The sequence below is a fragment of the Crocuta crocuta genome, unplaced genomic scaffold, assembly GCF_008692635.1.
Source record: "Crocuta crocuta isolate KB4526 unplaced genomic scaffold, BGI_CrCroc_1.0 scaffold660, whole genome shotgun sequence".
Lineage (NCBI taxonomy): Eukaryota > Metazoa > Chordata > Mammalia > Carnivora > Hyaenidae > Crocuta > Crocuta crocuta.
This window is the reverse complement of record NW_027531886.1, coordinates 137,328-149,551: the sequence shown is the minus strand read 5'-3', so window position 1 is coordinate 149,551 and position 12,224 is coordinate 137,328. Positions and strand designations below refer to the sequence as shown.

The 12,224-nt window shown below is 40.2% G+C and overlaps 1 protein-coding gene across 2 annotated transcripts in view; it reads left to right on the top strand.

Moving 5' to 3' along the window:
- The first annotated feature begins 1,070 nt into the window (after window positions 1-1,070).
- ACOT9 (acyl-CoA thioesterase 9) overlaps window positions 1,071-12,224 on the top strand; it is a 23,315-nt gene continuing 12,161 nt past the window's right edge. Inside the window, exons 1-7 of one of the 2 annotated variants that reach the window (XM_077773135.1) lie at window positions 1,071-1,164; window positions 3,102-3,128; window positions 3,731-3,776; window positions 5,733-5,903; window positions 6,163-6,200; window positions 9,994-10,077; window positions 10,579-10,682. In XM_077773135.1, the coding sequence (XP_077629261.1) occupies window positions 1,155-1,164; window positions 3,102-3,128; window positions 3,731-3,776; window positions 5,733-5,903; window positions 6,163-6,200; window positions 9,994-10,077; window positions 10,579-10,682 (480 nt within the window). In that variant the 5' untranslated portion in view covers window positions 1,071-1,154. The remainder of the gene's footprint in view (window positions 1,165-3,101; window positions 3,129-3,730; window positions 3,777-5,732; window positions 5,904-6,162; window positions 6,201-9,993; window positions 10,078-10,578; window positions 10,683-12,224) is intronic. The other variant, XM_077773136.1, reaches the window with a different exon arrangement.

Sequence of the window (12,224 nt, the reverse complement as noted above, 5' to 3'; positions counted from 1 at the left end):
CCAGGCGCCCCTCTTGACAGTTTCTTCTGATGGCCTAGGGGTTTTGCAGTAAAACACCCTAGGTCTTATCAGGGAATAAGCCAGTAACCCTGAGGTTCTGAGGTGTTGGGTAGTGATTAAATCATTCTTCCTCTCCCTCCACCTCAGCACCTTGTGTGTAAAAGGGAAGTAGCCTGAGATTGTGAAAAGAGCAGCTTGCCTGCAGATGCATTTGTGTGTGAATGTGAATTCCTTTATCCTTACGACAGCCCCTTAGGATAAGTACTATAATAACCCCATTTTACAGATGAAGAAACTTTTTTTGGGGGGAGGTAGCGGAGTTCGTCCTCACTTGTCCTGGCCTGAGATAGTAAGAATTTACTAATAACTTGAACTAGAATGAGTAACAGCATCTGGAGTTCTTGACCTTGTCAGTGCCTTGCCTTCTTCAGCTGTGCAGTCAGATTACTTTGTCAATTTCTGGTATTATATGTGTGTTATCCATGATATGATAGTGGTTAGGAGTCAACACTTAAGAAACAGTGAACCAAAACCAACTTAACTTGTTTTGACAGATTACGCTAGTCATAATTGGGTAAATAGTTTTTATTTTGTTTGGGGATTAGGAAATTTCTGCCCACAATTAATACTCTCTTTGGGTTTGGGAAGGGTTAATTCTGTTTTTAAAGTTTATTAACTTGTAATTGAATTTAGCTTATTTATTGTTGAAATATGGTGTGTTAATAAAGAACAAATGTTCATAATTAATTTACCCAGCCATTTACCAAATTGATTCGGGCCTTCTGAAGCTAATAAAAAAGCAAGAATAAATCCATTAAACCTGGTTGATATCTTTTATTTATTTTGTAGATTGTTAGCTAATTGGTCTCTTCTCTATGAACTGTTTAGTCAGATGATTTATGGGGTAGCCTCATATGCCAGTATACAGACCTTGGAGAAACAAGTACAGATCCTTACAAGAAAGTGTATACTAAGGGTATGGAATAGCCAAGTGTTCTGGGAGAAGGGGCTGGTTTTGCCGAGATGCCATGAAACCTACTCTAGTGTTGTTTATCTTGTTTTGTAGGCTTTGTACCTTCAGCAAGGGGCTGCGTGCTCCTGGCAGAGGCCTCACTCAAGGATCCCGGGATCCCGAGAAACAGAATGTCTTCCACATGCATGAAGGCAAGCATGGGTGTTTATGTTTTAGGTGCACATGGTGAAAAGCCCTGTCTTATTTGGGAGGCATACAGATCGATAGTTTAGGGCGAATGAGATGTACTAAACGTAGATTTTTTTCCCGTAAACTTCTCATTTATAAAATGGTCAGAATAGCTTTGGGTAGAGACCACATTCGGAATTTGAGCTTTGGTTCCTAGGAGCCTGGGAGACAGAGCTCTTTTAATTAAATGGCTTCCACGTTCTGTGTGTCGGTACTGAAGGGGAAGGCATAGAAAAAAGAGACCTGCTGCATAAGTAAGAGATGGGCCCTTCAGCTGTAGCAACTAAATGCTCCTGATCTATAGTTTTGTTAGAGAGACAATTAATCCGTGCTCAGTTGAAGTTAATTTCAATTACTAGTCTGATATGCTAACTATGGATGTCTCTATCAGTTTAGGAGTACTCATTATGAACAAAATTGTGGCTTCTTTCAAAGGTACAAATTATATATATACATATACATGCATATACATACACATATATACATAAAAATTTCAATATTTTTTTNTAATTAAAAAAAATTTTTTTTAATGTTTTATTTATTTCTGAGAGAGAGAGAGAGACAGACAGACAGCGTGAGTGGAGGAGGGTCAGCGGGAGAGGGAGGCACAGAATCTGAAACAGGCTCCAGACTCTGAGCGAGCCGTCAGCACAGAGCCCGATGCGGGGCTTGAACCCACAAACGGTGAGATCATGACCTGAGCTGAAGTCGGATGCTTAACCGACTGAGCCACCCAGGCACCTCCCAAATTTTTTATATTTATTTATTTTTGAGAGGGAGAGGGAGACAGAACGTGTGTCAGGGAGGGGCTGAGAGAGAGGGAGACACAGAATTTGAAGCAGGCTCCAGGCCCTGAGCTGTCAGCACCGAGCCTGATGTGGGGTTCCAATTCACAAACCATGAAATCATGACCTGAGCCAAAGTCGGATGCCCAACCGACTGAGCCACCCAGGTGCCTCATATATTTAATTAAAATTTCTACTTCTTGACCCTCAGTACCCCCTTTCTTCATATGCTGACTAAACTAGTAATGATCACTTTATGTCAGAGAGCATCAGTAGTCTGTGTACTGTTTGGCATACTTCCTGTCCATTCTTTTATTCAAGGAACTCTGGAGGGAAAAAAGTCAGAAATAAGACACATTTACTTGTGGTTACAGGCATACCTTAGAGATATTGCAGGTTTGGTTCCAGACCCCTGCAATAAAGTGAATATCACAATAAAGTGAGTGAAATCAATTTTTTTGTTTCCCTGTGCATTTAAAAGTTAGGCTTACACAACACTGTAGTCTATTAAGTGTGCAACAGGACTGTGTCTAAAAGCACAGTGTCCATACGAAAACAGTTAAAATAGTACCACCAAAGCTCACTGATCACAGATCACCATAACAAATATAATACAAATGAAAAAGTTTGAAATACTGCAAGAATTACCAACATGTGGCACAGAGACAGGCAATGAACAAATGCTGTTGGAAAAATGGCAGTGACGCAGGGTGGCCACAACCCTCCATGTTGTACACAACATACTATTCCTGAAGCACAGTGAAGTACAATAAAATGAGGTATGCCCATATATTCTGCAGTTCTCTCTGACTTAGTTGTAGTTAGAGTTTGTACCAAATTTATGGTGTATAATAATTGTTTGATAGAAAAATCAACTATTTTTTCACTAACGTTTAAGTGCATGTTATCTAACCTTATTTGGTTTTGATCAGTTAGCCTTTGAAGGATCAAGTATTGCTACAGTTCATTTCCCATAACTGGAATTTATATTTTTAAGTCCTATGTAAATGCTAGGCAAAAAAACACATGAAGTCAGCATGTGAAATCCTATACATTTATTTTTTAGTCTTGATTTTCTACTGCTTATCTAATTTATTTTCTTTTTATCCATATAGCATGTTCACCTATACACGTGAATCACGGTGTGTGTGGTAATTAGTATCGACTTTTTCTTTAAGTGCTTAAGTTTCTTTGCATTAATTCATTCTTGCACTTTTTGGACATTAACATTAAATTATGTTCTTTGCTTTTCCTTGATTTACATCTTTGCTTCATTTTTGTGGCTGAAACTTTAACCATTAGGATGCATAAATATATGAAAGATCAATTAGAATGAGACTCTGACTTGAGGATAGGTGTTACTCCCTGCACTAATCAATCTGCTCTACTACTGCCTATAAGAAGCTAGGTGAGGATTTTGGCCATAATATCTCCATCACAAAGGGACACTGATACTGTCCCACCCCATGAATAATTGTAGTTACCCCGTTTTGTTTGTGTATGTAAATCCCAGTGATTGGCACAGGCTATTCTTTTTGCACTAAGGAGAGACTAGTTGTTCCAAATTTTTAGGAAGCACAGGCTTGCTCCTTTCCCTGAGCTGTTGTGGCATTAAATGGAAATTAATGGATCTTTAAAGCTTTTGAATTGCATGGATGGCTTTTCATAGTTCTTGAACTCATGTCCATAATCCAATTCTACTGTTTCTTTGTTTCCTGGAATGACCTCTTTATTTTGGTTTCAGTTCGTGATAAGTTGCGGGAGATAGTAGGAGTCTCCACAAACTGGAGGTAAGCACGCTTGTGCTCTTTCATCCTGACCCCTAAAGTGGTCTGCTAGGCTGGATTTAGGCTCAGCTGATGGTCTCATGGTAGGGATGGAGGGGGCCCTGGGTTCGGCGATGGGTTGAGAGGTTTTTTTCCACTTGCGGGGAAGATTGGCGTTCCAACATACTCATCATTTGATGCATTCTTTTCATAAAATAAAGTGATTTACCTGTACTCTACATTTTTCAAAGTGCATTCAGGTATATTACCTCAGTGATTCTCTACAGAACTTGTGGCATGCTTACAGCTTATCTTCCTATCCCTTTTTTATGTCCAATGAAACTGAAATTCAGAGAGAGAATGAATGAATGAAGTATCAGGGTTTGAGAAACCAAGTTACTTGGTTTTTCTTTTTTATGCAACGTGACTCCTTTATTGCTTCTTGTCAGTTCACAATTAACCTGATCGCTCAGTATTTCCCTGAGAAATAGTATAATATCTCTCTTGGTGCACAGAATTTTGAGACTAAAAGGAAATAAAAAGAAAAGCAATCACTAGACATACAATAATCTATTGTTGGTATAGAGATTATCTAATGACTTGTTTTTTAGCTATTTGTATGAAAAACTTCAATGTATTGAAAAGCAGAAAAAATGAATACCTCTGTCCCTACTTTTCTTGATTACTTAAAATTTTCCAGATTTGCCAATATGCATATATTGGCTGAATTATAATTCACTTATTCATATAAGCGAATTGAGGGTATAATGACACTCCAGCATACATCTCCAACAAATAACTATATTCTCTTGTGTAACAAAATCAGCAATTGTGTATCTCCAACAAACAAGATATTCTCTTACTTGATGAAATTTACAGTCATTCCCTAATAGTGTATTACTTATCCATATAGAATTTCTCAACTGTTCGCAAAAACGTCTTTTATAGCTTTAAAAAATATCAAGATCCTATAAAGGATAGTATATTGCGTTAGGGGTAATGACTCTTTGGTCGCTCCTAGTCTGGAATAGTAGACAGTTATTCTCCCTTTTGTTTTTTGTCTATGAGCTTGACTTTAAAGTTTTTTTTAATGTTTATTTGTGAGAGAGAGAGAGAGAGAGAGAGAGATGGAGTGTGAGCAGGGGAGGGGCAGAGAGAGTAAGATACATAAAATCTGAAGCAGGCTCTAGGCTCTGAGCTGTCCACACAGAGACCACATTGCAGGCCTCAAACCCTCAAGCTGTGAGATCATGTTGTGTAGAATGTTCCATGCTCAGGATTTCCCTGGTGCCATTTAACTTGTTTCTTTATCTCCTACATTTTTGGTAGGCTCAATCTTTCTGGCAGTGCTACTTCCTAAGTGAAGCTTAGAAAGGTATCTTAATTGATGATATTGTCAGCATTTGAGTTTCTTATCCCCTTCTCTTTCTCTCTCTCTTCTTTTCCGCTTTAATCATTTCTTTGTCTTCCCTTTCCATCTCCTTTGCATGTTCTTTTCCTCTTTATCTTTTGCTCTGCCTTTCTTACTTCTTTTAGATATACTCCATTTTTCTTCCTCTGTCTCTCTTTCCTGAAATTGAAGGCAGAGAGAAAGAGACAGAGAGAGAGAGAGAGAGAGAAAGAGAGCGAGCGAGCGAGAGAGCTGGGGGCACAGAGAATTTGAGAATTGTCAAGGTGAGAAATGGGAATATGTGGTTCAGTGGCCACTTTGTTCTTTAGCCCATATGTGTATTTGAGCCCATCACTATTTTTAATTTGATTTGAAAGTTTCTATTTTTTGAATACACTNTAAGCCCAAGACGTTTTAACAAAGTTTTTAATTTCACTGAGTTCTAGGTGGGGAGGGAGGGAAGGAAGAGAAGGTGAGCAGGTCCAGACCTTCTTTTTCCTCCTTTGATAGGGTCTGACCAGCCGAACGTCACTGGCATGTGGGGTCGCACTGCCCCTGTATTTCATGAAGTTTGCTTCCTTTCTTCTCAGAGACCATGTGAAAGCAATGGAGGAAAGAAAATTACTTCAGAGTTTCTTGGCTGACTCACAGAAAGGACTGCCACCCAGGAGAATGAAAGACAGTTATATTGAGGTTCTCTTGCCTTTGGGTAGTCAGCCTGAATTACGAGAGAAATACTTGACTGTTCAAAACACCATCAGGTAACACGGCACTCTTTTTATTTATGTCATTTATTTGTTTTTATTTTGATTCCTTTCATTACCAGAACTTTGAGATGGAATTCACACACCATACTATCCACCTAGGTAAAGTGTGCAATTGTGTGATTTTAGTATATTTTTAGAGTTGTGCGGCCATTACCACAATCAGTTTTAGAACCTTTCATCCACCCAAACTGTTACTCATTTTTAAAGGGGTGATCATCATGATTTTCATTTAACCAGTTTCTTTGTTTCACAGATTTGGCAGGATTCTTGAGGATCTTGACAGCCTAGGAGGTACTGGTATTCTTTTAGTATTTCTAAATAGTTGTAGCTATACATTGAATTCTTTGGCTGGAAAGGGCCTTTTTAATTCTTTAACTTGTCCAGGTGGGAAGTTCTAAAAGAATAGTAAAAGAAGGGCAATTATTACCTCTGCATTGTCATAATTTTTTTCCTGAAATTGTAGATTCCTGCTGAACAGTTATAATCTGATTAATCCTTCTTTCTAACAACTTTTCAAAAAAGTCTTAAGTTTTGGGAAAAGTTGCTGGTACAGTACAAAGAATTGTTTTTCTCTGAATCATGTGAGAGAACAGTATTTCCTACAAACCCGGACATTGTCCTACGTAACCATAATACAACCGTCAACATGGGGAAGTTAGCCCTGATACATTAGACTGCTTGATCCTTGGACCCCACTCAGCCGTCACCAGTGGTCCTTTGTAGCAGAAGGGATCCAGTTCTGAATCACATGTTGCATTTAATTGTTGTGTCAGGAATAGCTCCTCAGTATTTCTCTGACTTTCATGACCTTGATACTTTTGAAGGTTATAGGCCAGTTCTTTTGTAGAATTTCTTTCGATTTGGGTTTATTTTGTGCTTCCCCAAGATGAGATTTGAGACATGCACCTTTGGCAGGAACATCACAGAAGGGAGGATGTGTTCTTATTGCATCTCATCAACTGGTGCATAATTCTCATTTGTCCCATTACTGGAATGTTAACTTTGATTCTCCGATGAAGGCAGTGTGTGTCACAGTTCTTCACTCTAAAGTTACTCTTTGCCCGTCTGTAATTAATAAGTGCCTTCTAGGCAGCTAATCTCAGATTTTATAAACATTGCATCCCTCTTCAGACTTTCAATTTATTATTTTAAAATCAGTGTGGAGGGGTGCCTGGGTGGCTTAATCGGTTAAGCGTCTGACTTCGGCTCAGGTCATGATCTCATGGCTTGTGGGTTCGAGCCCTGCGTCGGGCTCTGTGCTGACAGCTCAGAGCCTGGAGCCTGTTTCAGATTCTGTGTCTCCCTCTCTCTCTGCCCCTCTCCTGCTCATGCTCGCTCTCTCTCTCTCTCTCTCTCTCTCTCAGAAATAAATAAAACATTAAAAAAAATTAAAATCAGTATGGACTCAGGGTTTCCTATTTTACTGAATGGATTGTAATATGTCGCTGTCATCTCTTGTGATACTAAAATTGTGCCGGGACTGTCCTAGTCCCTTCCAGCTGACTTCTCTGTTTATCTGATGTGTCCCCATCATTCTTTGAGCACTTCTTTACTTTCTGGCACAATAAGACCTCCTAGTGTCATTTGTACTTTTTCCTGCCTCCATCCCGGAATCTGCCAAATCTCCAAGGAGCTCTGGTTCTTTTTGATGGGGAGTGATAATTAGAAACCAGGCTATGGGTACTGGGAGTGGTCACTGATGCTGGGATGTCACTGCTCCCATGCCCTTTCAAGTAGACCAGCTGGAGAATGTATGCACATGCACATACTTTTATATCTATGTCTGTCTGTTTATTTATCTATGAAAACCATGGGTTCACACTGGCAGTTCTAGTTATGGTTCAGCACCACAGTTTCATTCATTTCCGCCTTTTCATATTTGTAATTCCCTTTTCCAGCTAGCTCCATTATCCTAAATCTGTTTATTTACTTATTTGGTAAGTTTCCCCTGTCTGTAACTCCTTTCCTATCTCTGCCACCCCTAGCCTGTCACGGATGCCCCCCTCACGTCACCGGGATTCGTACCGGGTCCCGTTCTGCTGCGTCACCCTCTGCATTGTGCTCCAGCTCTAACATACCTGGCCTTCGCTCTTGTTGCCTCCTCCCTTTGTGTCTTCTGGCCCCATTTGGGCATTAGCACCCTACCCTGGGCTACCCTGCTTACCCTTACTAGTTACTTTTGGACTGAACTGTTGGGAAAGGGTTTAAAGAAAGGGTCTAATGACTTCTACAATTTAGAAATAAGTCCATTGTTAGGCTTATACCTAGCCGCATGTTTCTTCAGATTAAATAAACTCAGTTAAACATTATTATTGGCATTAAAAAAAAACTACACACACACACACACTCTTGACTTTGGTTTACTTAGGTGTTCCTAAATACACAAACTCCGCTGTTTTTTCCCTATTTTTTCCTCATTGCCTCCTGTCGATGGCCATTCCTTTCACCTCTTCACTTGATTCTGTTCCTTCAAGTTCTTTAAGGAACTTGCCTTATCTCCTATCCATTCTCTCTCATATCGCAAGCCATTTCTCAGCTTCACCTTTCCCTCAACTTCTAAACATGTTCAAGGCTCTTCCATCTTATAATGGAAAGTAGGTAAAATCCCCTTCCCTTACAACACTGTGAAACTGTCTTTCTCCCTTACTTTAGAGCTAACTTCATGGAAAGAGTTGGAAAAAGTCTCTTATTGCCTCTGCATGTTGACTTCCTGTTTATTTCTCGTTCTCACATGTTCTGGCTTCTGCTCCTCAGTGCCCTTCAACTGCTCTTGTTGAGCTCTCCATTCGCCCCCTTATTTCATGATCTAATGGGTGTTTTTCAAGGTTTATCTGACCCCTTTGTGGCTCCTAATATGTTGAACTCATCCTTGAGCTTTGGTGATGTTTCCTTCTGCCTCTCTGGCTGTTTCTTCCCAGGCTCCTATGTAGCTTCCTCTTTCCTAGTGATCTTTTGAATGTTAGTTATCCCCAGGGTTTTGTCCTCTCCCCTTTTTTGCTTATCTGTGCACTCACTGTAAATAATCTCCCAGAGCTTCACTTGTCATCAGTATGTGGAATACTTAGGAATCTTCATTTCCTGCCCTGCTCTTCTGAGTTCCAGGTCAGCTTGCCCTCTTGCCTACTGGACATCTCCATGTGGATACGCCATAGGCTTCTCATATTTAACATGTTGAAAATAGTCCATTCTGCTCTTCCTGTATTCTCTTTTTCAGTGAATGGTGTACTGTCTTCAGTCAGGCAAGCTAGAAACCTGAGATTATTAAAATATTGAAGAGATTATTAAAATATTCTCTTCGTTTCCATTGATACTGCCATAGGTCAGCCACATATGATTTATTCTATGGGTACCACATAGGCTTTTAAATTAACTTTCTTGCCTTTAGCCTCTCATTCCCCCAGTGCATCTGTTAGCAGGTGCGTGGACGGAAGGATTTATGGTCACTTAACAGATATTTATTGGATGCAGACCCAGGTCCTGAGGCCTGAAGATACAAATTTGAATGACTCATGGGGGAAGCAGGGAGGCCACTAAACGCAGGAGTCTAGGACGACTTTAAATGAGTTGACATTTGTAAGGTGCACAGAAGCACGCTTAGCTTATTAAAACATGGCAAGTATACAGATAACCACAGGTGGTGCAGGAGTCAAGGGTGTTATGAGGAAAGGAGGAATAACTCTTAAGTGTAACAGTTGCTTCATGATTAGGAAAGTCAGAGGGAAAATAGCTGAGTCCCTGTGATTTGTTTCTCTTTTCTGAAGATGTTTGATGCTGTCGGACTCATGTGCTGAGTTCTTTTTCTAATTGAGGCACTGTGTCTGGGTGACGGGCCACCTGGTGGGCTTGGGCTTTGGGCTTTGGCTTCTTTACCAAATCCAAAGTGAGTGGGCAGTCAGATTAGAGGATACCCACATGTCTTCAATGTGTAGAAGTCTTTGGACCTGGGATAAGGCCTCTAGTGGGATATGGTGCACTGGATCTTCAAGAGAAGATAAGACTTTTTATGGATTTCAGGGATTCAGTTGTAAATGTTGAGCAATAATCTCACTTTTCCTTTATTTGGATCTCTTCTTTTTTCTTACAGTTCTTATTTGCTACATGCACACCAAGATTCATTCAGCTAAGATGTCTCCTTTGTCTATAGTTACAGCCCTGGTGGACAAGATTGGTAAGCAATATTATTTTCTATGGATTCTTAGAATTCTTAGTAATCACAAGAGATTATTGAAATTAGAGGATATATTTTCCTTTTATGGGAGAATTTTTATGTGCATATGAAAATGTCTCAAANTGCAAGTGGGGAAAGGGCAGAGAGAGAGGGAGACAGAGGATCCAAAGCAGGCTGTCTACTGTCAGCAGAGAGCCCAGTGTGGGGCCCAAACCCACCAACCGCAAGACCATGATCTGAGCCAAAGTCAGACGCTTAACCCAGTGAGCCATCTAGGCGCCCCTCCAGCTTTATTTTGTGTATTCTTTGCATTGTCTACATTTTTCACAAAGACATACAGATCTTTTTTGTATGTCAAAAACATTGTTTTTAGTTTTGAAGACTGAAAAAAGAAGAAAGGAAATATGGTGGAATTTGCCAGAGTTTAAAATGAAATTTTCCCTTTGTAATACAGAAAATTTGGAGTATGGTTTGAACTCAGATTAACTTTCTGTTTTGCAGATATGTGTAAGATGAGCTTAAGCCCAGAACAGGACATCAAGTTCACTGGCCATGTTAGCTGGGTTGGGAAGACATCCATGGAAGTGAAGATGCAGATGTTTCAGGTGTGTCTTCATCTAAAGGTTGCCGGCTCCAGTACAACCAGCTAGTCCCCGTGAAAGAAAAGCATATTTACCTATGCTTTTTACCTATGCTATACCTATGACAGGTATATAGCTCACCACTTCTAGAAAAGCAATTGAACGTTCATGTCATGTAGATGGTAGGTTATTAATGTCCTCCTCCTGGACAAAGACTGATACTTTGGTGTTTCATTGTTCATTGTTTATTACTTTCAAATCACATATGGCTACATGTCCAGGTGCTCGAGTCTGGTTTTGCCCCAGAGAATTTCACAAAAGTGTGAGTTACGTCAGGCAGGAATGGTTCTGGTCACTCTGTTAGTTTCCTTGGGCTGCTGGAACAAGTACCACAGACTGGGTGGCTAAAAATAACAAATTAATTATCTCACAGTTTGGCAGCCAGAAGTGCAAAGTCAAGGCTTCAGCACGACTGTGTTCCCTGTACAATGTGTAGGGGGAGAATCCTTCTTCGCTTCTTCCCATCTTCTCGTGGTTTGCTGACAGTCCTCGGCATTCCTTGGCTTGCAGCCCCAACACTTCCATCTCTGCCTCCATTGCCACATGCTCTTTTGCCCTTGTGTGTCTGTGTCTTTGGGTCTCTCCTTTTCTTTTCTTTTCTTTTCTTTTTTTTTTTTCATTAAGTAAACTCTGCCCAGCGTGGGGCTCAAACTTATGACTTCAAGACCGAGAGTTGCATGCTCTTCCGACTGAGCCAGCCAGGCGCCCCTCTTCTTCTTCTTTTTTTTTTTAAATAAAGACCTCAATAATACTGTATTCAGGGCCCACCCTACCCCAGTATGACCTCATCTTAACTGATTATATCTGCAACGGCCCTATTTGTAAGTAAAGGTATGTTCAGAGGTCCCAAAGGGTAGGACTTCATATATTTTTGGAGGACACANCATGAGCACTCAGATCTCCAAGTAGCTATTATAAAGAAATGAAGAAATTTGACAAGAAAAAGCACCTCAAAGAGGATAATAGCACAGAAGTCAGATAATTCAGAGTATGTCTCACGTTTCATTGTGAAAATTTATTTAAGAATGACTCCTTCTGGGGGGTGCCTGGGTAGCTCGGTTAAGCTTCCAGCTTTAGCTCAGGTCATGATCTTGTGGTTCTTGAGTTTGAGCCCTGCCTTGGGCTCTGCACTGACAGTGCAGAGCCTGTGTGGAATTCTCTCCCTCTCTCTCTCTCTCTCTCTCTCTCTCTCTCTCTCTCTCTCTCTCTGCTGCTTCCCTGCTTGCTCTCTCTGTCTCTCTCTCTCAAAAAAAAAAATGACTCATTCTGGTGAACACAGCATAACGTATAAACTTGTCGAATCACTGTGTTGTACACCTGAAACTAATGTGACATTGTCAACTCTGCTCAAATAAAAAAATAAGGAAAAAAGGAATGACTTCTTCAGTTATGCCAGAGTGTTCAGTATGCTGAATATGAGTGTACTCAGAATTCTTAGTATTCAGTAATGCCCATTATTCAGTTACATTTTTTCTCTTCTGGAATAATAAAACACTTCTCCTTTTG